Source organism: Scylla paramamosain, chromosome 7 (genome assembly GCF_035594125.1).
Source record: "Scylla paramamosain isolate STU-SP2022 chromosome 7, ASM3559412v1, whole genome shotgun sequence".
Taxonomy (NCBI): Eukaryota; Metazoa; Arthropoda; class Malacostraca; order Decapoda; family Portunidae; genus Scylla; species Scylla paramamosain.
Window position 1 is genome coordinate 19,433,198 of NC_087157.1, and position 23,975 is coordinate 19,457,172.

The following is a 23,975-nucleotide window of genomic DNA, read 5'->3' on the forward strand; positions in this document are numbered from 1 at the left end:
GCATGGCACAATTTGGTCCCGTCCTGCCCGGCGGACACTGGCATACTCCGGTTTCCCGGTGGCACGGGTAGAGACCACAGTGGCATTTCTGGCGGCAGTGGGCGCCGAACATACGTGAAGGAAAGCCAAGGTCGATCATTATATTCATAACATTGGCACAGTAATATTTGCACTCGGACACACACACACACACACACACACACACACACACACACAGTTATTATTTTTTTCCTGTTGTGTAAAATATTTGATAATGAATTAACTGTTTTGTTGGTGATGGCACAACTGCAACAGTAACATAACTTGAATTACCTTGTGGACACATTTCTCCACAAGTGTCACCCATAAAACCCGGGGGACAGCGGCACTGGCCAGTCTTAGGGTCACACGTGGCACCGTTGCGGCAGTCACACACACTAGTGCAATACGCCCCATAGAACCCTGCCGGACACTGCCACAAAGAAAACATGCGTGAGAAATGCCGCTATTGTTATTGTTGGCACAACTTTTCTTTGTTTTTATCAATGGTAATTTTATTTTGCAGGCATAGAAAAAGGCAAATTAGGTAAAAAAAAAAAAAAGTAACGTGCCCGTATTGTGAATTACTGAAACGCGTCAACTTTAGACGATAGATAAAAAAAAAAATGATGATAGTCTAACCTAACTCGCAATAACGCCCGTATCTGCCGGGACCACACTCGCAGCAGCCAGAGAAGCGGTCGCAAGAAGCATTGTGGTGACAGGCACAGTCCATGCGGCAGTCAGGTCCATACATGCCTGGATCGGACGCCTGGTCGCAGAATGGTCCTGTCCATCCCAGCCCACACTGGCATTCTCCAGTAGCTGCGTGGTCATGACAAAAATATCCGCTTTGTAACTCATATCTGTTATGACTTCTGATCTTTCTAAAATTTCTGATTGGGGCAGAGCAAACTTGGTATTGTTCAATGCCTCAAAAACTCAATTCCTCCATCTATCAACTCGACACAACCTTCCAAACAACTATCCCCTCTTCTTCAATGACACTCAATTGTCCCCCTCTTCTACACTGAACATCCTCGGTCTGTCCTTTACTTCATAAAAAAAAAAAAAAAATGAGATCTCAGAAAAAAATTTATATATATATATATATATATATATATATATATATATATATATATATATATATATATATATATATATATATATATATATATATATATATATATATATATATATATATATATATATATATATATATATATATATATATATATATATATATATATATGCACTGTATTTGCATAATATATAAACAGAAATGTATAAATGCCGAATGTTTTACCGAAAAATCATACGGAACTAGAAAACACAACGATAGATGAGTAAATTAAGAGATATCTCGGTGCCGTATATACAGTAGACCTGAACAGGATGAGGCATCACCTGGATGGCAGACAGCGTCGTTTTTACAGCGACACTGAGAGCTGCAGCGGTGGCCCCAAGTACCGGGCTGGCAGGAGATCTCGCAAAGCGTGCCACTGTACCCTGCTGGGCAGTTGCACGCCCCTGTCGCATCACACACCCCGCCATGCTCACATTCGCACGTCTGTCGATGAAAGAACCGACTGTAGGAGCATATGTATGTGATGACTTAGTATTATACTAAAACATTTTAACGGGGATGGAATGGTATACCTGATTACATCCTGGCCCGTAAGTGGCGGAGGGACAAGTGAGGGAGCAGGTGGCGCCGTAGTAGTTGTCGCGACACTCACACTGGCCAGTCACGCGGTCACACGTCCCACCATTTTTACACTGACATTTTTGTGCGAAAACAAATGAAGCATTCATATATTTATTCTTCATTTATTTGTTCATAGAATACTTGCCAATCATAATGAGAAATTTCGTGTAAAGACTGTTAGCGAACACATAATCCCGAAACGCTCACCTGCTTACAGTCGACGCCGTACCTGCCCCTCGGACATTCCCTGCGGCACTTCCTGCCCTTGAGTCCCGCGGGACAGAAACACTCCCCACTCATCGGGTCGCACAGGGATGATCCTGCACATTTGCACTGCTGGCGACATCCTTCGCCCCACCGCCCCTCGGCACAGTCTGTGCCAGAGTTCATGATGGTCATCAAATTATGGAATAGGTAATCAAATATTACATTCACTATCAACAGATAACTGAGGCGTTGGAGTGTGATTAACTTACACTGGTGGCACTGCTGTCCCTCGCGACCTGGCCGACACGAACACTCCCCGCTCACGTGGTCACACGGCTGAGACGGCCCACAGCGGCACTCCTTGCTGCAGCTTTCCCCGTACTGACCCAGAGCGCAGACTGCAATGTCCCAAGGAACAATTAGAGGCGGACTATCAATATCATCCGTTTTTAGTCGACACCTTTGCAATGCGTTACGTTAAGGCCTTGTCGCACGATCAGTGGGTAAGTGTGGTGTAGAATGCGAGGAAACTGACAATGTAGACGTGCGGAACTGAAGTTCTATCATTGCTCGAGTAGATTCGTCAACGATACAAAACTCCAGCTGAACCACACTCGTCAGAGAAGCTGCTGAGAAGCGTGCTTGGCCACCACACTCGTTCACTAATCATGTGACAGTGCCTTTAGTCTGCTGAGTACTGTAGGTATGTATAACTACTTACTGAACTGACACCTGTCACCAATGAAGCCTGGAGGACACTGGCACTGGCCTGTGATCGCATGGCAACTTGCTTCTTGCTCACAGTCGCATACGCGTTCACATCCCGCTCCCCACTTCCCTGAAAGACGCCATTATGTTGGCTGTTTTTCAGAGGTCTGATGTGATCATATTGGAAATCATAAGAGTATTCATGTGTTTGTTATCATTTGTGAAATTCAAGTACCGCGTAGCAATTCTGAAGAATATGTACACTGAGACACCAAAGTAACCTTTAGGACAGGATTTCTGGCACTGTGGTCCCCGCCATCCTGGGGCACACTTGCACACCCCACTCTCAGGATCACATTCACCTCCGTGCCGACACTCGCACTTGAAGACACACCCTGCACCGTAACTATCCGGCCCGCATTCTGAAACATCAAGCCAGTGTCATTATATTTTCACATTATGCTTGTGTTCAGAAACATTCGATATTAAGATTATACTTGTGCTTATTAATGAAACACGGTTGGAAAGTCTTATCATTGATTTTAAGGGTCATGAAGAAAAAGGATGTACACACATTCAGACAGTCAACTGACGAACAGTAGTAATTGTAAAGAAAATGTCTAGTATAAATGTAATGAACATCTCACATCACCGCTTGACTTACAAAGTTCACACCCAGGCAGTACCGGCATGGTGGAATGATACATTTTCACTAATCCGAGAAGTCCCAATAGACTTTTTTTTATTTCCTTTCGAAATGACTATAGGTCAAGAAGAAAGTAGAATTTGGAATTGAAAGGCCGAAGTATTGGAGTGCCAGTGAATACCATTGAAATACTTTTATAGTCTTTGAAATGAGAAGCAAATATTCGAGTATTCATAAAGGGATACATGAGGTACGTAACTCAAAATATTTTTATTTCTACTTTATACTGATCTCATCAAAAAAAAAAAATAAATAAATAAATAAATAAAATAAGATAAATAAATATGTTCAAGAACTCCATAGTGCTTAAAAACGCAGTTTTCCTGATTATGCATTGTGGTCTTACCTCGCTGGCAGTGTGTGCCTGTGTACCCGGGGGGACACACACACGCCCCGGTGTCGTGCTGACAGTTGGTACCGTGCTGACACAAACAGGTATGTTGACATCCACTTCCAAAGGTTCCCGTAGGACACCTCTCTTGACACGTGGCACCGGTGTAGCCCGGGGTTCACACACACGCCCTTGACACGCGGTCACACGTTCCACCATTATGACACAAACACACGTGTTGACAGTCGCTTCCCCATCGGTCCTCCGGGCAAGCTGTAGGTACAGCGGGTCATTGGTGCGCCCTCATACCGTACGAATATTTCTACGTGATCTAGGAATGATTAACAAAATTTCGGCTTTCAAGATGTTTCCCATAAGTGTCCTTTGTGCGTGTCAACAGCAGCCGAGGAGAGGCATGAGGTCATTTCCATGAGTCATTAATGATGAGAATTAGGTCCTCCCAATCCCTATTTAATTAACAAAAGCAGGAACATACGAATCTCTTTAGCTTTCTTATTTTCTTAGACACCCTTTCTTTTTTTATATCTACATCCATCAGAGACATGAAACTAAGTACTCACTGTTGGAACAGTGATGGCCGCGTTTGCCAGGCGGACACGAGCACACTCCCGTGGCGGGGTCACAGGTCGCGCCAACATCACAGTCACACTGGTACCGACACTCTATGCTCCAAAACCTGTCTGAGCACGGCCTGGAGCAGAATGTCCCGCGCCACCCTGCAAGAATAATCTGATTTATATAAATGTTGAATCATTACATTGATTGTGTGTGTGTGTGTGTTTTCCAGTGTACAGTAGTTAGCTTGCCTGGACGACACATGCAGGCGCCTGAAATGTGGTCACATTCGCCTCCATTGGCACAGCTACAGTTCATGGCACAACCTGCTCCATAGCGACCCTCCTCGCATTCTGAAAGTAATTCATGGTGTATGTAACAAGCGGTAATATTTAAACTTCCTACATCAGATATTAAGAAGGTCCGTAGGGTTTGCAATATTTGCAATGAAATGGCTTACTGTAGTTAGCTCTGCCGTACTTACTGAGTTTGCACTGAGACCCTCGCCACCCCGGCGCACATGTGCACTCCCCGGTCACCTTGTCACACCCACCACCGTCGTTGCAGTCACATACTTGTACACAGTCCTGACCGAATCGTCCCAGGGGACAGGGCTGACCGCAGCTAAGACCCGTGAATCCCGGTAGGCACTGGCACCTGTGGGGATGACCACAAGTCGAATAAACAGTTGTGCCTCCAAAAAATTACTTCAGGAACGTGGAGAAGGGAATGTTATGTAGATTGATTTTTTATTTCTTTATCATGTCTGGTGTTGAATTATATGAATGAAATACGATAAATCGAAACTTTTCTAAAATATGATGAAAATACCAGTATAAGCATGAATACACAAACTGGCATTAGGTATTAAGCTGGAAAATATTTCATTCGTTCTTGGTGATTGGCCGTCACTGAATTATCAACACTCAGGCTCCACGAAAGCAAGCACTCACCGGCCAGTCCTGTGGTCGCAGGAGGCACCATTGAGGCACCCACATATTCCACTACAGTTGACACCATACCTGCCGGCGGGGAACGTTGCCTCACACGTAGGGCCCTGTAGGACGGGAAGACCATCATGAAGAGCCCCCGCCCTCCCACACACACGCACACGCACGTACACGCTTAAAAAAAATCTAATCGGGTCCTAACTGCGCTCAACGAATGTGAAATATGGTTACAGTATTCAAAGAATAAGACAGTCACTAGTAAAATACTAGTCACTAGTGCACCCATTGGACAGTATAGAAGAAGAAAATACGGATGAAGTAATACTTTCTTTTTATTGTAAAATATGGCTGCTGAGAAGAGTAAAAAGTAGCAGTCACAAAAAAAAATTCTATTGATATATATACACTGTAGTACATAAATAGTTTTAGCGATATTTGGCAGCAAGAACGAAGTGCAGAGAAAGAGGCCTTACCACATATCCTGGCTGACAGTGGCATTCTCCAGTCACAGAGTTGCACGTAGCACCGTTTTGGCATTCGCACTTCCTCAAGCAGCTTTGTCCCCACTGTCCCTCAGAACACGCTAGGAGGGAGTAATATTTTAAATGTCAATGATGAGTTAATCCTTACAGTGTTAGTATTATGTTTCTCTCCACGTTGCAAAGCCATGCCGTATATGCCTGAGAGAAAAGCCTGCGAGCCGAATGCGCCTGTACAACGACCCACCTTGATTGCAGTTTGGTCCCTTGTTCCCCGCCGGACAGAGACACACGCTTGTGCTTGGGTCGCAGGGTCGCAGGCCGCACATACACGCCTTCATACACCCCGGTCCATAGTGACCAGCCGGACACGCTGTCAAGAGAGTGTTGTCATCATTTACTCGTGTTGTATGTACGTGTTAGGGATATTCTCATGAAAGTATGAAAATAACGTACGTGTGTTGCATTCGGTTCCCATGAATCCTGGGGGACAGTCTAGGCCACAGACGCCCGTAGCGGGATGACACGTGGCTCCATTGGCACACTGGCACTCATGCAGACACCCGGCGCCCCACTTTCCCTCTGGGCACTCTTTGGAGCAGTCAATGCCAACATATCCTGCTTTACACTCGCACACCCCACTCTGGGAAGTAAAGGTTACGATCATCATCATGGTTGTGTGCTCGAGTATAATATTGACTCCGGTCTGCGGAGCTAAAAGTTCATTATAAAAGATAATTTATACAAATTATATTTAACATTCTTTTTATTTCCTGTTCCTGTGCTTCCCGTTGAATAGATTATTTCAATACAATGCAGCAATGAAAAAAGTAAGGACGGAAACAAGGCACCTGCAGGGCAGCCGTCTTCACAAAATTCTCCGGACACACTTGGTGGACACGTGCGGTTGCCAGTCACGGGATCACATGTGCCGCCGTTCTCACAGCGACACACCTATCAGGAAAAAATAACCTTTATGATCATAAGGAAAAGCGTGTTGATAGAAAAATGGCCAATTGTAATTTTTATGTAACATTTACTGCAGTTTTACAAGTGTAGTGATGGATCCATCGGGCCATATTTAGTTATACTCGGCAAGCAGGACTCGCCTCGTTACAGCTGGGTCTGTAGAAACCCGAGGGACACTCAAGTTCGCAGATGGGTCCAGTCCTGCCCGGGGGACACACACACCCCGAGCAGTCGCATTCCCCGGGACAGTCGTTACACATAAGGGAACAGTTAGGTACAAAATGTCCAGGGACGCAACCTGTAGGACAGAATCTCATGCTGACACTGGGACACGTTTCAAACAATATATTGATGTTCACTCGTCTTCCATTCCTTCAATTTCATTCCGCCTGCCACTCTTCGTCAGTCATTATAAGTAAGCACGAATGTTTAAAAGTTTTGTGATGAATTAAAGTAATATTTGCACGGATCTTTAAAAACTGAGGAGAAACATAAACAGATATCAGAGAATTACGTAAAACAGTGAAAATGCGAGTATGACACGAAGTGTTCGTTTTAGTTTTACTAATTCTGAAATTAATGAGATATTGTGATACTGACAAACATTAACATCACACACTCAAGCAGACACAGCAAATGTGTGCGCTGTGCGCTTCTTGACTTACGCGTCTGGAGGGTAATGATCTTGCTGTACTCTGCGTAAGCAGGTGAGGAAGTTTTAAGGATACAGTATAATGAATTAGTTAGAACAGTCAGGAAGTTAACGAGGAAAGCTAAGGACAATTATGAATTAAAGGTAGCCAGCCAGGCGAAGACGGACCCCAAGGGATTTTATCAGGTATACAGGACGAAAAATAAGGATACTGTAGGTCCATTAAAGGCAGCAGATGGGGAGCTGGTTAGTTCTGGGGAGGAGATTAGTAAACTTCTGAATGATTATTTTTTAACTGTCTTCACTCAGGAAAACATGCAGGATATGCCAGATAGTGAACAGGTGTTTACAGCAGATGAGTATGAGAAGCTGACGGATATTTCCATAACTAGGGAGATAGTGGAGCAGGAGATAGATAGGCTAAAAAAGTTCAAGTCACCAGGACCTGATGAAATATATCCCAGAGTACTGAAGGAATGTAAAGAGATTATTAGTGAGCCGTTAGTTTCTGTTTTTAGGAAATCACTGGAGTCGGGTGAGGTACCAGTAATGTGGAGGCAGGCTAATGTAGTACCCATCTTTAAGAAAGGAAATAAAACTTTAGTGTCTAATTATAGACCTGTCAGCTTAACTTCAGTTGTAGGTAAAATGTTAGAGTCAATAATAGCCAGGAACATTAGGGAACATTTAGACAAACATAACTTGATAAATCAGTCACAGCATGGCTTCACGAAGGGGAAGTCTTGCCTGACAAACTTGTTAAGTTTTTACAGTAAGGTGTACGAGGCAGTAGATAATGGGGATAGTTATGATATCTTATATCTGGACTTTAGTAAAGCATTCAACAAGGTGCCCCATCAAAGGCTCCTGAGAAAGGTTAGGGCGCACGGGATAGATGGGAAGGTGTTAGGTTGGATAGGGTCATGGCTTGGTAACAGGCGACAGAGAGTGCTAATAAACGGCTCGAAATCCGAGTGGGGTCATGTCATTAGTGGGGTGCCACAGGGATCAGTATTAGAGCCATTATTATTTCTAATATATATCAATGACTTGGATAGTGGAATTAGTAGCGATGTTAGTAAATTTGCGGATGACACAAAGATAGGTAGATTAATTAGGTCAGAAGCGGATGCCATCGCCTTGCAGACAGACTTAGATAGAATGAATGAATGGACGGATAGATGGCAAATGCAATTTAATATCAATAAATGCAAAGTGCTTAGTGTAGGTAGAGGAAACCCACACAATAGGTACACATTAAACACCCAAAATCTGGTAGGTACAGGGTACGAGAAAGATTTAGGAGTTATAGTTAGCTCTGAACTCCGTCTAGGGAAACAATGCATAGAAGCCAGAAACAAGGCAAATAGGGTACTAGGATTCATTTTTAGGAGTGTTAAAAGTAGAAGGCCGGAAGTAATATTAAAGTTATAATTGGCGCTGGTCAGACCTCATCTAGACTATGCTATGCAGTTCTGGTCCCCACATTACAGGAAAGATATAGGTCTATTAGAATCAGTACAGAGGAGAATGACTAAAAGGATACAGGGGATGAGGAGTATTCCTTACGAAGCGAGGTTGAAGCGGTTAAATTTACATTCTCTAGAGAGACGTAGGTTAAGAGGGGACCTGATAGAAGTCTTTAAGTGGTATAAGGGTTATAACAAGGGAGATGTAAGCAAAATTCTTAGGATCAGCAACCAGGGTAGAACAAAAAATAAAGGGTTCAAGCTTGAAAAATTTAGGTTTAGGAAGGAGATAGGAAAAAATTGGTTCTCAAATAGAGTGGTAGATGAGTGGAACGGACTCAATAATCATGTAGTTAGTGCTAGGACACTAGAGAGCTTTAAGAGAAGATTAGACAAGTTTATGGATGGGGATAACAGATGGAAATAGGTAGGTGTGTTTCGTACAGGGACTGCCACGTGTAAGCCTGGACGCTTCTTGCAGCTTCCCTTATTTCTTATGTTCTTATGTTCTTATGTAAGTTACGTCATTCCACGCGTCACGGTTTCTGGTCATCTCGCCGTCCAGCACCGTCGAGTAGTCCTCTGTGGCTGTCGAACCCATGTCCTGGTCGCCTCGGATGCTGTAGCCAGAGTAGTCCACGTCGTAGTTACCGCCCAAGACTGGAGAGGAGACTAGGCGTGAACGTCCTTACTCATGAACATAATTGTGTTCGTAAACCAACTTCCAAAGTTTCTATAGTAACTGTGTAGTCTAAAGAATCAGGAGTCCAGAACTCACTATCGCAGTGGACTTCGTCGACCAGAACGTAGCCTCTGCGGCAAGAACACGTGAAGGAGCCTTGCGTGTTCTGGCACTCGTGCTCACATCCACCGTTCTCCATTGAACATTCATTCACATCTGTAAGAAAGCACAAAAATAGATTCTATCTCTAAGAGGGAGTGAGGATCAAGAATGTCACCAGCTGTCGAAAGCACTTACCCAGGCAAGTGAAGGTGTCAGAGCTCAATGTGAAGCCTTGTGTGCAAGCGCAGGCGTAGCCTCCTTCGCTATTCACACACTCTTGTTGGCACCGATGGCTTCCAGCCTCACACTCGTCCGCATCCTGCCATTGGAAAAGCGGTCCTCTCAGAACAAGAAGTGGGTTAGAGGTCGGAAACGACATCCTTATGCTTTATTTAATCTTTATTCAACAAGATCAGATGGTCATGAAAAGCTAAATTTTCCGTCACCATACTCTCATTGCTCCTCGACTATCACATCTTTATTCTGTGTTTTTTTTGCGATGGAAAGAAAAGGTGCATAATTTTGGATATATTAGCCTCCCACAATCACCTGACAGGAGCGCCCATCAGGTTGTAGCTGGTATCCCGGGTGACAGGTGCAAGTGGCTCCGTCTGGCCCCTGCTGGCACATGTGCTGGCAACCACCGTTGTTTTCAAGACAAGAGTTAATGACCTCCATGTCGATCACTGGAAAGGGAACAATTAGAAAATAGTGGTATTAACTGAAGACTTTTTTTTTTTTCCCAGAAGGTAAATTTGCCTGCCTTCCTGGTTACTTACTGTAACAGGACTTGTTGTCAGTGCCAAGCTGGTAACCAGAGTTGCAGATGCACTCGTAGGAGCCCCAGGTATTCCGACATTGCTGACTGCTGGTGCCTGGTATATTACACTCATCAAGGTCAACACACGAAACACGGTCGTTAGCCAAAGTAAACCCTCTTTGACATGTGCAGCGTGCACGGCCCTGCTCTTATAGGCAGATGTGTTGACAGCCACCGTTATCCACCACGCAGGGATCCGCCGCCTCGCATCGCCGTCCGTCTTGGCCAAGTATGTACCTGAAACATAAGGCTGTCGTCAGGAATTCTCCATCAACTTATCTCGTAATGCATAGTATTTAAGCTACCATGAGAGCAAGGATACATTTCTTTCCTATATAAAAAATGATACCACAGGAAAGGCCAGGTCTTCACGACAGCACCAGCAAACATTAATGGCCCTTCCAATATACCAGCAGGAGGTGGCATCCCATCACAATGGTAATAAATATTTTCGTTTAATTGGCCATAAATCAGTGTTACGTAAACTTGGTCATTATTTACCTTCTGTACCAATAAGCAGCCATTCAAATAATACGGTTACGAGCTGCATACCAAACCTTCAGCGTCACTTGGGTCATTTGTTCCCGTCGCGTTGAAATTCCTAGCAAACACTTGTTTGTTAGCATCATATTCAAATAATGAAACAAATCCTTTATCTTCTATAATTATTCGACGTTATTTGCTGAGGAACTAGCTCTCATTTCAAATCTTACCAAGAGCATGGACAACTTACAGATCAGGAGAGAGGTTTTTCAGTGTATCGTGTCCATGTCGTAGCGATAAGTCACACGGTGTTGTCAGCGTTTAAAAATGGTGGCTGAAATGCAAATACTCCAGTCCTTACTAATAGGATTTATAATAAATGTATATAATAATACAAGTTCTCCTTGATTCCTATGCTCTTGGGGATTATACCATATGATCACTGGTGGTGGGAATCAGGTGTTTGTAGGAGGGAACAGGCATTATTTTATACAGTATAATGTGTGTTACAATGTAGCTGATCATCAACACGGCTAATATCATGAAAAAAAAAATAATAATAATATACGACTGTGAAATGAAAACTTATCAGAAAAGAACCAACTATTTGAAAAGTTTGCGAGCTACGAGTACCGCTTTATTGGTGTTGGAATTGAAGATGGACAGGAAAAGAAGCATTTGCACAAGAAAAGGTTAGGAATGGCTACAAATACCAGCTATTTATTCTAGTCACGCCTTAACATGACACTGAGGACCTTCACTACTTTCAAAATGCTTTGGTTGAAGTTACAGAAGTTTTTATTTATTTATTTATTTATTTATTTATTATTATTATTATTTTTTTATGGTTGTGGTGACAGATTAAGACTTTTGCGAAACCAGCTAGTCATTTCTATAGTCTTTGAAAATGGTCATGGTGAGAGTAATAAAGCGTTTCTGAATACGGGTCTGAGCACGCTGACCTTCCCATAAAGATCACCTATCACTAGTACTGAACGGCTCGCTGCACAACTCACCCGGGCCGGCAGGAGCACTTTGGCCTGCCCGCGGTGTCGTCGCAGTAGTGGTCACAGCCGCCATTCCTCACGCCACACGAAGCCTCACCTGCAAGACGACACGCCATGTTAGGCCTGCGTCTCGTGGCACAAGAGGGCGAAGCTGCGAGGGCGAGACGAACACACTCACTGCTCGGCGCTTGTGTGTGGATCTTAGAATGTAAGTCAGAAAAATCGTGGGCATTTTTGCCCATAGATTACATCTGATTACCTTTGACTTGACTTTTCCTGTACTTCATTATTTCTTGGTTTATTTCTTGTCATACTTTTTTTTTAAGATTTTTATGCCTATATTAATTAAGCTATCCTTTACCCTTTCCTTCTCTTTCTCTCCTCTCCTCTCCTCTCCTCTCCTCTCCTCTCGTCTCCTCTCCTCTCTCTCTCTCTCGTCTCTTTCTTCTATTCTCTTCTTCACTACTTTAATATATTAAATTTTGTCTTCCCTTCTTTCTCCACGTTGTGTTTTCCCTCTACTCTTCCCTTCTTTTGTTCTAGTTTCTACAATCTACTCTTCGTTCCTTCCTCACGTTCCCCTTTCTCACTGCCATCTTCCTCCTCTATTTCCTGCCTCTCGTCACACCATCTCAGTTTTTCTCCTCTCATCCTCCTCTTGTCCCTCCCACTTATTTTGCCTTCTCCGTCCTGTCTTCCCGTCCTCCCTGGCCTTACCAACACAGGTGCGTCCGTCGGGCATCAGGCGGCTCCCGGGACCACAGAGACAGCGGTAGGAGCCCACAGTGTTGGCACATTCGTGAGAGCATCCGCCGTTGTGAAACTCACACTCATTCACATCTATAATAAACAATGAATATTAAGAATAAAGATAAAAGATAAAGCATAAAGAGGAAAATAAAGAATAAAGTTAGAGGAAAATAGATTAAAATGATAAACAGAAGACTGAATTCACTCACTTGCTCACTTGCTCACTCTTTCGCTCACCGGGTCCATGTATTCACTGAATGACTCATTCGTGTTTTCTTCCGTTCATTCATTCACAACTTCAGGCTTTCACTTTGGTGTTTTCCCATGCAACACACACACACACACTCAGGTTCACCAACACTTCAGTATTCGTATGGAAAGAGATACATTAAGGGGGAAATGAAGCGTGGTCAACTAAAAGGAGGAGGAAATGAAAGAATAAAAAAAGTTAAAGAAGAAGTAAGGAAAAAATAAAAACTGAAGAAAGAGATGAAAGACGGAGGAGAAGACTAGAATGAAGTTAATCAGCTATAGTAGAGGAGAAGAAAAGGAAAATATAGAAATGAGGCCAATAGTATCAGAATAAGAGATAAATGTCATTACTGTCGCTCAACCCATTCCCTGAAGAACCTTACCGTGTTTAAAAGTACCACCTATTCATAAACTCGTAGGGGTGATGAGTTTGCGAGTGAGAGAGGGAAGCATTTACTTGATTATCTCAATGAAGAAAGTAGTGGAGAGCAATAGAATGGGGAAAGCCCCACCTTGACACGTGCGGCCGTCACGCCTCAGTCTGTACCCCGGGCTGCAGCAACACATGAAGGAGCCCACGGTGTTCTTGCAGGAGTGTTCGCATCCGCCATTGTTCACCTGACACTCGTCGCGGTCTGTGAGGGCGAGGGAAGGTAATGGGTCGTTAAATAGTTTAAGGACACTTCGAGCATTGCCAATAGTCTGCGTTGAACTAACAAATTATGTTTTTTTAAAGATTATCATGCATAAAGAAAGAAACTAAAATTGGTTATAATGCACCTCTGAAAGAAGTAATATGCCTATTACTTTTGTTATCTGAACTTACAGTATACAAACAGCCAGGAGACAAGTGTTAAGAGACGCTTTCAGAAAATAACCTACGCTCTTTCACTTGATAAATTTATAGAAAATGGAAACTTTCGAAACTGAAACAGCGAAGTCTGAGACAGATTGAATAGTCAGGAAGGTTGTCATGCTTAATTTAATATGCAAATTCTGGTGTGTGTGTGTGTGTGTGTGTGTGTGTGTGTGTGTGTGTGTGTGTGTGTGTTGATGGAGTCATAAGTTTAATACGTCGAGAAGACTTAAGTATATTCTTCATTCTCCCCCCCATACTAGTCGCCACGCCTGCTGCCCCGCCTGCCATTCTCCGGGTGGCTTGCCCTGACTTCGCATGTCAATATACCTGGACGCACAGGTATACACGCAACAGTTGCGCACCACATTCCGCTCCATTATCCCGCTGATGCTTGACCCTTTCACTGCTATGGGCACCTTTTGTCAAAATTCAGATTACTGTAAAACCAATGTTTGCTTTGACATGCAGAATGAAAAAAGTGAGTCAGTTCAATTCTGTCTTTTCTAGGCCGTTAATATTTCTAAGAGTCTTGAGCAAAAATAAGAAAAAAACAAATTACATTGTGATTATAGTTTTGTAGCCCTTAGCCAGTGCACCTGTTACATAAAAAGACGCTGCTGAAGAGAACATTGTGGTGAAAAAATATTATTGGTTAGCTAGTTCTTGCTTTAATGAGATAGCGAAACAAGGAAAGGCGGGAGTGGAACAGAGCACGGAGTTAGTCAGTTATTGAGGTACAAAGGAGGAAGATTATGTAACCCGCGTTAAGCTGACCACAGACATGAAACGGAACTCCACGTCTGTCTTGCAATCCGCGAGGGGAGATGGCAACTGTGCTGGTGTTGTGGCCGTCCTTCGCCTTTCACCTCTTAAAGGAAGGATGTGGGTCCTAACTCCTCTTTTCTGTGCATCTCAGTTTTGTTTACCTTATTTAATTATGGGATTATATTTTATGCATCTCAGGGTTGCTCTTCTTATTTCATTACAAAAAATTACGGAAAGTTTTATAACAACATAAATCCTTCAAGTCTTTAATAAGCTGTTTAATTTCACTGGTTCCACAACACTATTCGGTATTACACTTAAAAACTAACCGCAGTACGTCAACGGAAAAAAGAGATGGTGTTTGCTGCAGCCACCGTTGTTTTTAGGGGAGAGGTTATAAATAAATATTGATATGGTAATGTGTACGTTTAGTATACATTGTACTGCGTGTAGATCATGTACACCTTAACCACATAAAAACACAGTACAACAACGCATCTGCAGTCTACAAACTCTACATGAACATAAAACTTCACGCGTCACAGAATCCCACGTCTAGATTACATATCAATACCCTAAACCCTTCTTCGATAAGAGCACCAACACAGTCCTCGCTCGTGTATCGCTTATCGGCGCGGCATCGAGGACGCTTTGGCCCAAGTCACCGTGGAGGAGGCGGTGGTTTCAGGAGGAGCTGCGGGGGGATACCTGTCATCCGGGCCGGGGGTCTGGAGGGCTGTGATGAGTTAATCTGTGTAGCCATCGCGGGGTGGTGGGTGAGGAAAGTTAATGGGGGAAGGGATAGTGAGAAAGGAAGGAAAGGGGGTTTGAGAGAGAGAGAGAGAGAGAGAGAGAGAGAGAGAGAGAGAGAGAGAGAGAGAGAGAGAGAGAGAGAGAGAGAGAGAGAGAGAGAGCAAGGATAAATGCGGCTAAATTAATTCATAACTCTCTCTCTCTCTCTCTCTCTCTCTCTCTCTCTCTCTCTCTCTCTCTCTCTCTCTCTCTCTCTCTCTCTCTCTCTCTCTCTCTCTCTCTCTCTCTCTCTCTCTCTCTCTGTCTCAACACACACACACAAACACAGTTCCTTCAGATGGTGTCCTAGCCTCCACATTTTAGGTCATGTCCATTAGTCTCCTCGCAGGTAAACAAGCAGTAAATCTAAGGTGTCTGCTTGGCGTGATGTATGGCGCTTCCTTCCCAACGCTTTGTACATCACACATTTGCCCGCTGGCCCTTAAGGATCTGGGAGGGGCTGAGCAGGATGTAGAGGGCGAGGAAGCAAGGAGCGAGGAAGGGAGGGAGAGTAGAGGTGAAAGGCGTGTAAGAAGGGACAAGAGAACAAACTGCCAGAAAGGGCGGACTGGAAAAGGTGGTGCAGTGTGTAATCAGAGGCCTTGAGAGATGATTGTAAGGTTGTAAGGAGGGACTCTCAAAAAGAAAGGAACTGTTGGGAAAAGATAAAACTGGAGGAAAGGATTGGAGGTGTGACTAAAGGGTGGTGGAAGAACTGAGAGGCGAATGACAAAGCAGAATCACAGGAGCAAGAAGTAGTGATATTTATTTTTACTGGAGGGAAAATCTAAGTTGAGGGAAGGATGGGAAGTGTGACGAAAGTGTAGTAGAAACACTGATAGGCGAATATCAAACCAGAATCACCAGTGGAAGAAGTACGTAGTGGTGTATATTTTACTAACGGAGGCTACAAATATCAGGTCTCCTCTTACATTTATCCCTCAGTGTTTGGCATTCATATATTCACACTGGGTAACAAGTATTTATGACTTCTCGCAAAAATAATACCGAGAATGAGAACTTTGTACGTGTAGCGAACGCGAAGAGTAATCAAACCTGAATCTAAAAGCGCAACATTTTCTTCTTTGGTTGTTGTTATTGTTGTTGTTGTTGTGTGTGTGTGTGTGTGTGTGTGTGTAACGAACAACGATGGCTGAGGAGGGTGAAGGTGAGGGAGGGAGAGTGAAGCTGTAAGGGAAAGTGAGGATGTAAGCGAGTTAGTGACAATGTGAGGGAGGTAAGGTGAGATTGTGCGGATATAAGTAATGATGTAGGGGAGGGAGGATGTGTGTATAAGCAATGGAGGGTGAAGGTAAGGGAGGTAGAGTGAGGATGTTGGGGAGAGTGAGGAGGTGAGTAAGGGAGGGTGAGGTTATGAGGAACGAAGGGTGAGGCTGTGAGGGAGGGATGGTTAGACTGTAAGGGAGGAAGGGTAAGGTGAGCAAGGGAGGGTGAAGCTGCGAGCGAGACAGAGCGTGGCTGTGGCTGTGATTGGTGTTCTTAGCAAATACCTGCGTCTGTCAAGTTAACGTCTCGAGATTTCTTTTTCATTATCAAGACAAGAAAACAATTAATAAATGTTTGGCTAAGAGAGAAAAGAATATATGAAATCCAAGTATTTGACAGAGAGAGAGAGAGAGAGAGAGAGAGAGAGAGAGAGAGAGAGAGAGAGAGAGAGAGAGAGAGAGAGAGAGAGAGAGAGAGAGAGAGAGAGAGAGAGAGAGAGAGAGAGAGAGAGAGAGAGAGCACCAGAAAGACAACAGAACAAGCAAAAAAGAGAGTCACAACCCACAACAATAACAGGAGGAAGCAGTAAGACCAACAGTAACATTTTAATGAAGACACTCAAAATATGAGACCCCGCCAGGCTGCACACGACCTCCGCGCCCCTTACCCTAGGAGCAATTTCCCTTTGCTACACGCGGCGAAGGAAAGCATAGTAAATAGAGGCTTCACATCACGCCTCGTTTGGCTGCCCCATTCGTGGCCTGCCCCCTCCCCACTCGCCAAACCTGGAGACTCCCCATAGTCTTGGTGTCGATCTCCCCGCGCGGTACATCATCTGACCCCATCGCCTCTAATTAGCGGAATGACAGTGTGAAGAAAGGGAAGGCTGGCGGGGAAGTGAAGGTGAGGGTGCGGCGCGGGAAGGGTTGGAAGTACAAGGAGGTATAGGGAACAGCATATGCAAGTGTTGTGAAGAGGATAAGGAAGGAGCGAAGAGTTTCATTTGTTGAGACGTGGATCTTAAGTTTGTGGTATGGAGATGAGTGAAATACGAAGATAGGAAAAAGACTACAAAGATGAACTAGAGAGTGAGGGAAGGAATTTGACATATACAAGAGAAAAAAAATTAAAACATAAGAATGCAAAGATGAAATAGAGAATAAGGGAAGGAATTTCATAGATACAAGAGAAAAATTGAAAAGGGTTAAGTGTAGTGACTGAGGAGTACCGCCATGTAGAAAGATTATTACAGGGAATTACTAACAATTTCTAACAGCAACAGGCCTTTAGATGCGGATTAGGCCGTTACATTTTACCATACTAAATCACACAAACTATAATGCTAGATGAGAAAATAACTTTAATACAAAATAAAATAAAAAGAAGTTGACATCTATAACCACTTGGAGAGTATAAATGCTTGTTATGGTAATGTGCTGTGTAGAGTGAAGGCAGACACACATTACGATGATAGGAAGCGTATAAACAAATGAATATTAAAAGAAAGGTAATGAGTTATATAGATAAAAGATTATAAGATAGAATTTAAGAGTTAAAGAAGGAATTAATGTCAAGGGAAAGGAGTTTGATATGTGAAAGAAAGCGTAAAATGAGAGAAAAGGGAAGACATTATATAGATACGAGAGAAGAGTGAAGGGATGCAGTGGAGAGAGAGAGAGAGAGAGAGAGAGAGAGAGAGAGAGAGAGAGAGAGAGAGAGAGAGAGAGAGAGAGAGAGAGAGAGAGAGAGAGAGAGACATGAGAGATGGAAGCAGACTGTATGGAAGGATTAAAAAGTTCAGAGGGAGGAAGAAAAAAAAATATACGTGAATAAACATGAATATAATGTAAAAAAGAAAAAAAAGGAAAAGACATTACAGAGGAAGGAAAGGGAGGGGAACAAAAAAGAGAAAGGGAAGATATATGTGAGAGGAAAAGAGGTATGTGATGTATGAATGTACGGGGAAATGGAGGAAAGGAAAGGTAGGAAAGAAACTTAGAAAAAAAATATATAAATACACTAAAGGACTGGAAGGATAGAACGGATAAATAGGAATGAAAGAAAAACAAAACACAATAGTCATGGAAGAACGAAAAAAAAAACGAATATAAGAAAATAAATAAAACACAAAATAAAAGATAAAAACGCAGTGAAATATCAAATAAAAGAGAAATATACAAATGAAAAAAAAACAAACAAGAGTGAGGAAGAGAGGAAAACGATGAGTAACAGAGAGGGAAAGGATGAAAGCGAGAGATAAAAATAGATGAGTGAGAAGTTGGGAGCAGCTTTGGTACAGTGAGGATTAGAGGCAGGAGGGAGTCAGGGAGGCAGGGAGGGATACAATGGACAGTGCAGCATCCACGATAGGCATCAGTGAAGTGCTTATAAGGCTCTACAGCACCCGGTAGCACTCCCACCCTCCTCATCTTCCCACCCTCCTCCCTTATTCTCCCTCCTCTTCACCCACACGCCTCCCAATGCCTCCCCCACCTCCACAGCATCCGCACCCCCCTTCATGAGCCACCACGGGTTCCCACCTTACACCTTGCATCTTCTCTGGCCTTGGTACCTCTTGAGTGAATGACACATCTGTAGCCTAGCGTCTCTCTCTCTCTCTCTCTCTCTCTCTCTCTCTCTCTCTCTCTCTCTCTCTCTCTCTCTCTCTCTCTCTCTCTGAATAATGACGCTCGCTTTCATATTATTATTATTATTATTATTATTTATTATTATTATTATTATCATTATTATTATTATCATGATCCTGTTTCCTAATCTCACTTTGTTTTTGTGAAATCACTCACTTTAGCTTCAGTATCGCTCCAACTCTCCCTCTCCCTCTTTCACTCACTCAGCCTCACTCATCTCTCCACTCAGCATGGTTCCACTTAACATCCCTTCCCTTCCGGCGCCCCTCCCTCCCTTCCTTTCTTGCACCTTCCCAACCTCCTCTCACAGAATTTCAGCCCCACTCGTGTCTTCTTCCAACCACTGCTACTCGTCTCATAATTGTTCCTTCCTCCACCGCCTGACTTTTCTAAACATCAAGGTGTTTTCTCTCCTGCTTCACACCTGCCTCGCTCTCCTCGCCGCGCCCTAACCCTTCCTTGTTCCTCCACAGAGTCATTCCTCTATCGTCCTTTCTATGCTTTTGTTCCTTATAACCATGTGTCGCTGCGTCTTTCCGTATCTCGATCAGTCCTTTTCTCTCTTACTCGCAGGAATAACAATATTTTATTCTTATTGTTAGTTTTTACGAAAATACTATGCCAAGTACAGCTTTTTTTTTTTCCTTATACAGTGAGAGTTTGATGAAAGAAAGTGATAAATAGTAAATAAGAAACATCAGGATGAGAGTGACGTGTAAAGTCAAAATATATATAGCCCACACATAATTTATTATGTGAGAAAAACGTTCCAAATTCAATCGCCACACGAATCACCGTCCTCTCTCCCTCCCTGTGTCTCTTTGATAATGGACTCACTCACATCTCTTAAGATACATATGTTCTATACATCTTTCATCGATGACAGCCTCTTCATTGAGCTGAATATGAATTGAGGCAACAAACTTATAAAACTTTTAAGGAAGGGTTCTGGGAGGAGAACTGATAAAGACTGGATGAAGTGATCATTTTGTAACTAGTAAAATATTGTTTCAGACAAGAATTACATATAAATCAAATTATGTGTTAGGATGTTGTGTACACCCTGGACACAAACCCTGAATACACCACCACCACCACCACCACCACCAACAACAACAACAACAACGACAACAGTGATGACGACGACGATGGTTACAACAATAACAGCACATACTACTACTACTGCTACTACCACCACCACTACTACTCTACTACTACTACTACTACTACTGCAACTCTAATACTCCTACTTCTACTGTGACACATCCATAAAAAGCAATCCCATTCATCACAGCCCCTCTTTTGTCTATCAGTCCTTTTATTCAACATGAACACACACACACACACACACACACACACACACACACACACACACACACACGACCGTCATGTCCTGTGTCCAGCCGGCGCCACAAGGACTCGGGGCGATTCGTCACGGAATTGACAAGTAGAAGAGATTATGCCAGTCGCGTCCTGCGGGGTGGAGGGGAAGGGGTGGTGGTGGGGGCTGGGAATGGGAGGAGGAGGGGTGGTGGAAGGGGCGGAGCGTGGGAGCAAGGATGTGGTTCTCTTGATTGTGATTGCTGGTAACAGGAGGTGGAGAGGGGGTGGTGATGGTGAGAGAGAGAGAGAGGGGGGGGTGATCATGTAAACGCAGGTGTGACTAAATAATTAATAACTTTATAATTACAGTCGCAGCATAAGAATGTTCACCAACACCCCCCAAGTTTCTTTCATCTTCACCATCATACATCTCTTGTTTTACATTAGATTACTGTAGCTTATCACAAACAGTCTCGTAAGGGCCATCAGGTATGCTGCTGTTCGTTCTTCCATTGAGCTCATGTATTTATCTTTGAGTTGAAAAGTGTATTCAAAACTCTCTAATTTTTTCTTCCATTACTTTCGTTTTTGCTTTTTTTTTCCACTACTAGATCTCATCATATTTTTCTTCAGTTTCCCAGCGTCTTATTCTTTCTTTCCACTTAGTATACATAAAAGCCTTCAACAGCAGCTGGTCCTAGTAAGCCGGAAGTGTCGCTAAGCTAATATAGAAAAGACCTGAGACAAATGTAAACCATTCTCACGTGCAACATTAACTATAAAATGTACTTCGTTTATTATAGAACATTGAACATCACATACATTAGCTCCTCGCCTTGCTGTTCCCAGACTCACGTACATGTGTGCCCAGTACTCTGTCTCGCAGAGAAATGAGTTCGTGTTGATGTTAAACGTGAAGAACATGATTGGTGCGGCTGTCAGTTGTGTTTAGGGTCCGTTGAGGTGCTAATGTGGGGTGTTGAGAGAGAGAGAGAGAGAGAGAGAGAGAGAGAGAGAGAGAGAGAGAGAGAGAGAGAGAGAGAGAGAGAGAGAGAGAGAGAGAGAGAGAGAGACGCACATTCAATACAGACAAACATACATACCTACATTCAGACAAACAGGAACATACGTACATTTAGACAGAGCTTCGTACTACTTCTCCCACATTCAGACAGACAAACAAACACACACACATTCATACATACGTATTACAAATAAAAAAAAAAGCTATATAGTTAGATATTTTTTTGGTTGAAGGTACAATTATCTTTATAAAAAAAAATTGACTTGAATGACAAAATGATAAAAGGAACACAACGACAGAGAAAAATATACACTAATATTTTAAGAGTACCTTGATTCTTAGTCTTTTATTTTTAAAGAGGCGGGATTAAGAGATGGCAACAAAAGTCTTTTCCTTTCTCTTCTCTTCTTTTTTTTTCATAAGCCACAGCAACAAATAAGATAGCAGTATACGGGAACAATTAAATAACCGTGATACAAACCAGCAAGTCAATGAGATGGCAGAGACAGATGAACCCAGAGGCATAAACAGCAGTGCCTTCATACACACAAGCACACACAGTCATAATGGGGCTGATACCACGTACTACATTATAAACGGCGTCAGTTGATTAACTTTGATATAGCACGGGGCAGCAGAGGTCGAGGCCAGCAAGAAACAGGACGTGTAAACTGATACTCGGAAAACAAGCGGCAGGGAAAAGGGAAGCTGGACTAAGAATAAAGAAGAAAAACGGGACTGTCGGATGAGGGGGACTTAAAGGAGGAGGTTCCATGGGATTAGGGAGATACCGGCTGGGAAATGTGCTGAAATGAGAAGGTTGTGTGGGAGGGAGTCCTGGATGAGTGTGTGGATGTCTCTCGGCGTCAACAAAGGGTTAGTAAGTGTAAGTGGTGAAAGTGCACAAAGGGGTGTTCCTATACCGTGGGTGGAGTACTGAGGAGGAGGGTAAACAGGAGGAGGAGGAGGAGGAGGAGGAAAAAATAATACTAATACTGATACTAATGATAATAATAATAGTAGTAATTATAATGATAGTAACAATAATGACAATAATGATTAGAAGAAGCTGAAAGGAGGTGGAGGAGAAGGGGACGCAAGAGAAGAATACAAGGAATAAGAGGAGAAAACAAGGAAAAAAAAGGAAAGTATGGAAGAAATTAGTTACAAGGAAAAAGAAGAGGAACAACAAAAAAAAAGGAGACGAGGAAAAAGGAGAAAGGCAAGAAAAGGATAAAGAGAAAAGGAGGAAAAATTAATGAAATATGAGGAAGATAAAAAGAAAAAAAGTAGAAAAACCATGTAGACAAAGAAAAGGAGGAGGAGGAGGAAGAGAAGGGAGAGAGAGAGAGAGAGAGAAGAAAGGGGAGGAAACAGTATAAGGATATTTTCAAAGGAAGAATATACACCAAATCCTTCTCCCTGCCTTGCACATCCACTAACCCACGACTGCAAGGAAAGTAACGCGTGCAGAGAGAGAAAGTAAGTACGAAAGCAAACAAAGGAAGAATAGCAGAAGGGAAAAATGAAAGTACGAGTAAAGGGAGAAAAAGCATTGTAAAGAAGAGAGACGGAAAAAGGCGCGAGAGGAAGCATGATAATGTGATTGCTTCATATGCTCCTCGCTCTTCTGATAACTTCTGTGGCAGCTTCTCTCTCACGCAAACTTCCTTCCATACGTGCTCCTCAACTCGCAAGGCAGCCAGCACCACACGCCAGGTGTGTCTAAATCCCTTTACCCCAGTTCCTCCTCTTCCTCCTCCTCCTCCTCCTCCTCTTATACTCTCACCTTTGTTATCATTGTAAAGCGAACACACCGTTGCTAAACATACGCAGTCATTTAATTTCAATTAGATGCTGAAATACATTGTTTATTTATTTTTTGTTTCTTTTTTCATTGCGACAAATAATAATGTGTTTGCTTGGAAAAAAAAAAAAAAAACTAAATTATAGTGTGTAAAAAGAACAATTTATCCTTCTCAACAAATTTCCGTTTTCACACACAGATATATGTAATTTTTTTACAACTTATTTATCGTTTTCCTTTTATTTTTATATTCTTTTATGCTCTTAAACAAATTACATTTTCCACACATATTCATAAATCTGCAGCATTTTTTTCTTATGTATTTTTTTGGGGGGGTTCCATCTTATTCAACAAATTACATTTTTTTTTTCACACATGTACATTATTTTGATTTTCTTTTTCTTTAATCTTTTTTTTCACGTACTTTGACTGTTTTCATCATTGTTCCCTCAATTCTCTTCAGTGGCGTCTCTCGGAGCGGGCATTACTTCTTCAAGAGCAAAGGGAACCTCTTCAAGGCGACTGACAGACATATCTGCCGCCAAGTTTAGTTTATCACACACAGAACATCCATAATTATATTGCGTGTTACATATATATATATATATATATATATATATATATATATATATATATATATATATATATATATATATATATA

General features: G+C 42.7%; 3 protein-coding genes across 3 annotated transcripts in view; all 3 read right to left on the reverse strand.

Moving 5' to 3' along the window:
* LOC135101776 (multiple epidermal growth factor-like domains protein 6) lies at positions 1-6,762 on the reverse strand. Its single transcript, XM_064006068.1, has 19 exons — positions 6,724-6,762; positions 6,535-6,637; positions 6,140-6,397; positions 5,931-6,056; positions 5,678-5,787; positions 5,208-5,311; positions 4,739-4,911; positions 4,457-4,607; positions 4,260-4,390; positions 3,694-3,858; positions 2,923-3,063; positions 2,655-2,771; positions 2,203-2,331; positions 1,934-2,100; positions 1,678-1,797; positions 1,426-1,588; positions 661-843; positions 313-451; positions 1-88 (listed from the first exon to the last, which is right to left on the reverse strand). The coding sequence occupies exons 1-18, from the start codon at positions 6,760-6,762 to the stop codon at positions 417-419; spliced, it is 2,415 nt and encodes an 804-aa protein (XP_063862138.1). The 3' UTR covers positions 1-88; positions 313-416.
* Positions 6,190-10,472, reverse strand: LOC135102192 (signal peptide, CUB and EGF-like domain-containing protein 1). The gene is made up of 7 exons (XM_064007019.1): positions 10,337-10,472; positions 10,107-10,243; positions 9,753-9,876; positions 9,552-9,671; positions 6,793-9,433; positions 6,535-6,637; positions 6,190-6,326 (listed from the first exon to the last, which is right to left on the reverse strand). Coding segments are annotated over exons 1-5 (540 nt in total). The 5' UTR covers positions 10,338-10,472; the 3' UTR covers positions 6,190-6,326; positions 6,535-6,637; positions 6,793-9,275.
* Positions 10,473-23,975, reverse strand: part of LOC135102193 (multiple epidermal growth factor-like domains protein 6) — a 20,568-nt gene continuing 7,065 nt past the window's right edge. The window contains exons 2-5 of the mRNA XM_064007020.1: positions 13,382-13,504; positions 12,585-12,707; positions 11,877-11,964; positions 10,473-10,614 (exon numbers count right to left, since the gene is read on the reverse strand). Coding sequence (XP_063863090.1) covers positions 10,527-10,614; positions 11,877-11,964; positions 12,585-12,707; positions 13,382-13,436 — 354 coding nt within the window. The 5' untranslated portion in view covers positions 13,437-13,504 and the 3' untranslated portion in view covers positions 10,473-10,526. The remainder of the gene's footprint in view (positions 10,615-11,876; positions 11,965-12,584; positions 12,708-13,381; positions 13,505-23,975) is intronic.

Coding starts and splice junctions, on each gene's coding strand:
- LOC135101776 (XM_064006068.1), bottom strand. CDS start 6,762: ATGGCCCGATGGATCCATCACTACACTTGTAAAACTGCA. Junction 4,912..5,207: donor TGCGACCACAGGACTGGCCG/GTGAGTGCTTGC, acceptor TCATCCCCACAG/GTGCCAGTGCCTACCGGGAT. Junction 4,391..4,456: donor CACACACACACACAATCAAT/GTAATGATTCAA, acceptor ATTCTGCTCCAG/GCCGTGCTCAGACAGGTTTT.
- LOC135102192 (XM_064007019.1), bottom strand. Junction 9,877..10,106: donor CTGATGGGCGCTCCTGTCAG/GTGATTGTGGGA, acceptor TTCCAATGGCAG/GATGCGGACGAGTGTGAGGC. Junction 9,434..9,551: donor CGACGAAGTCCACTGCGATA/GTGAGTTCTGGA, acceptor TCTCCTCTCCAG/TCTTGGGCGGTAACTACGAC.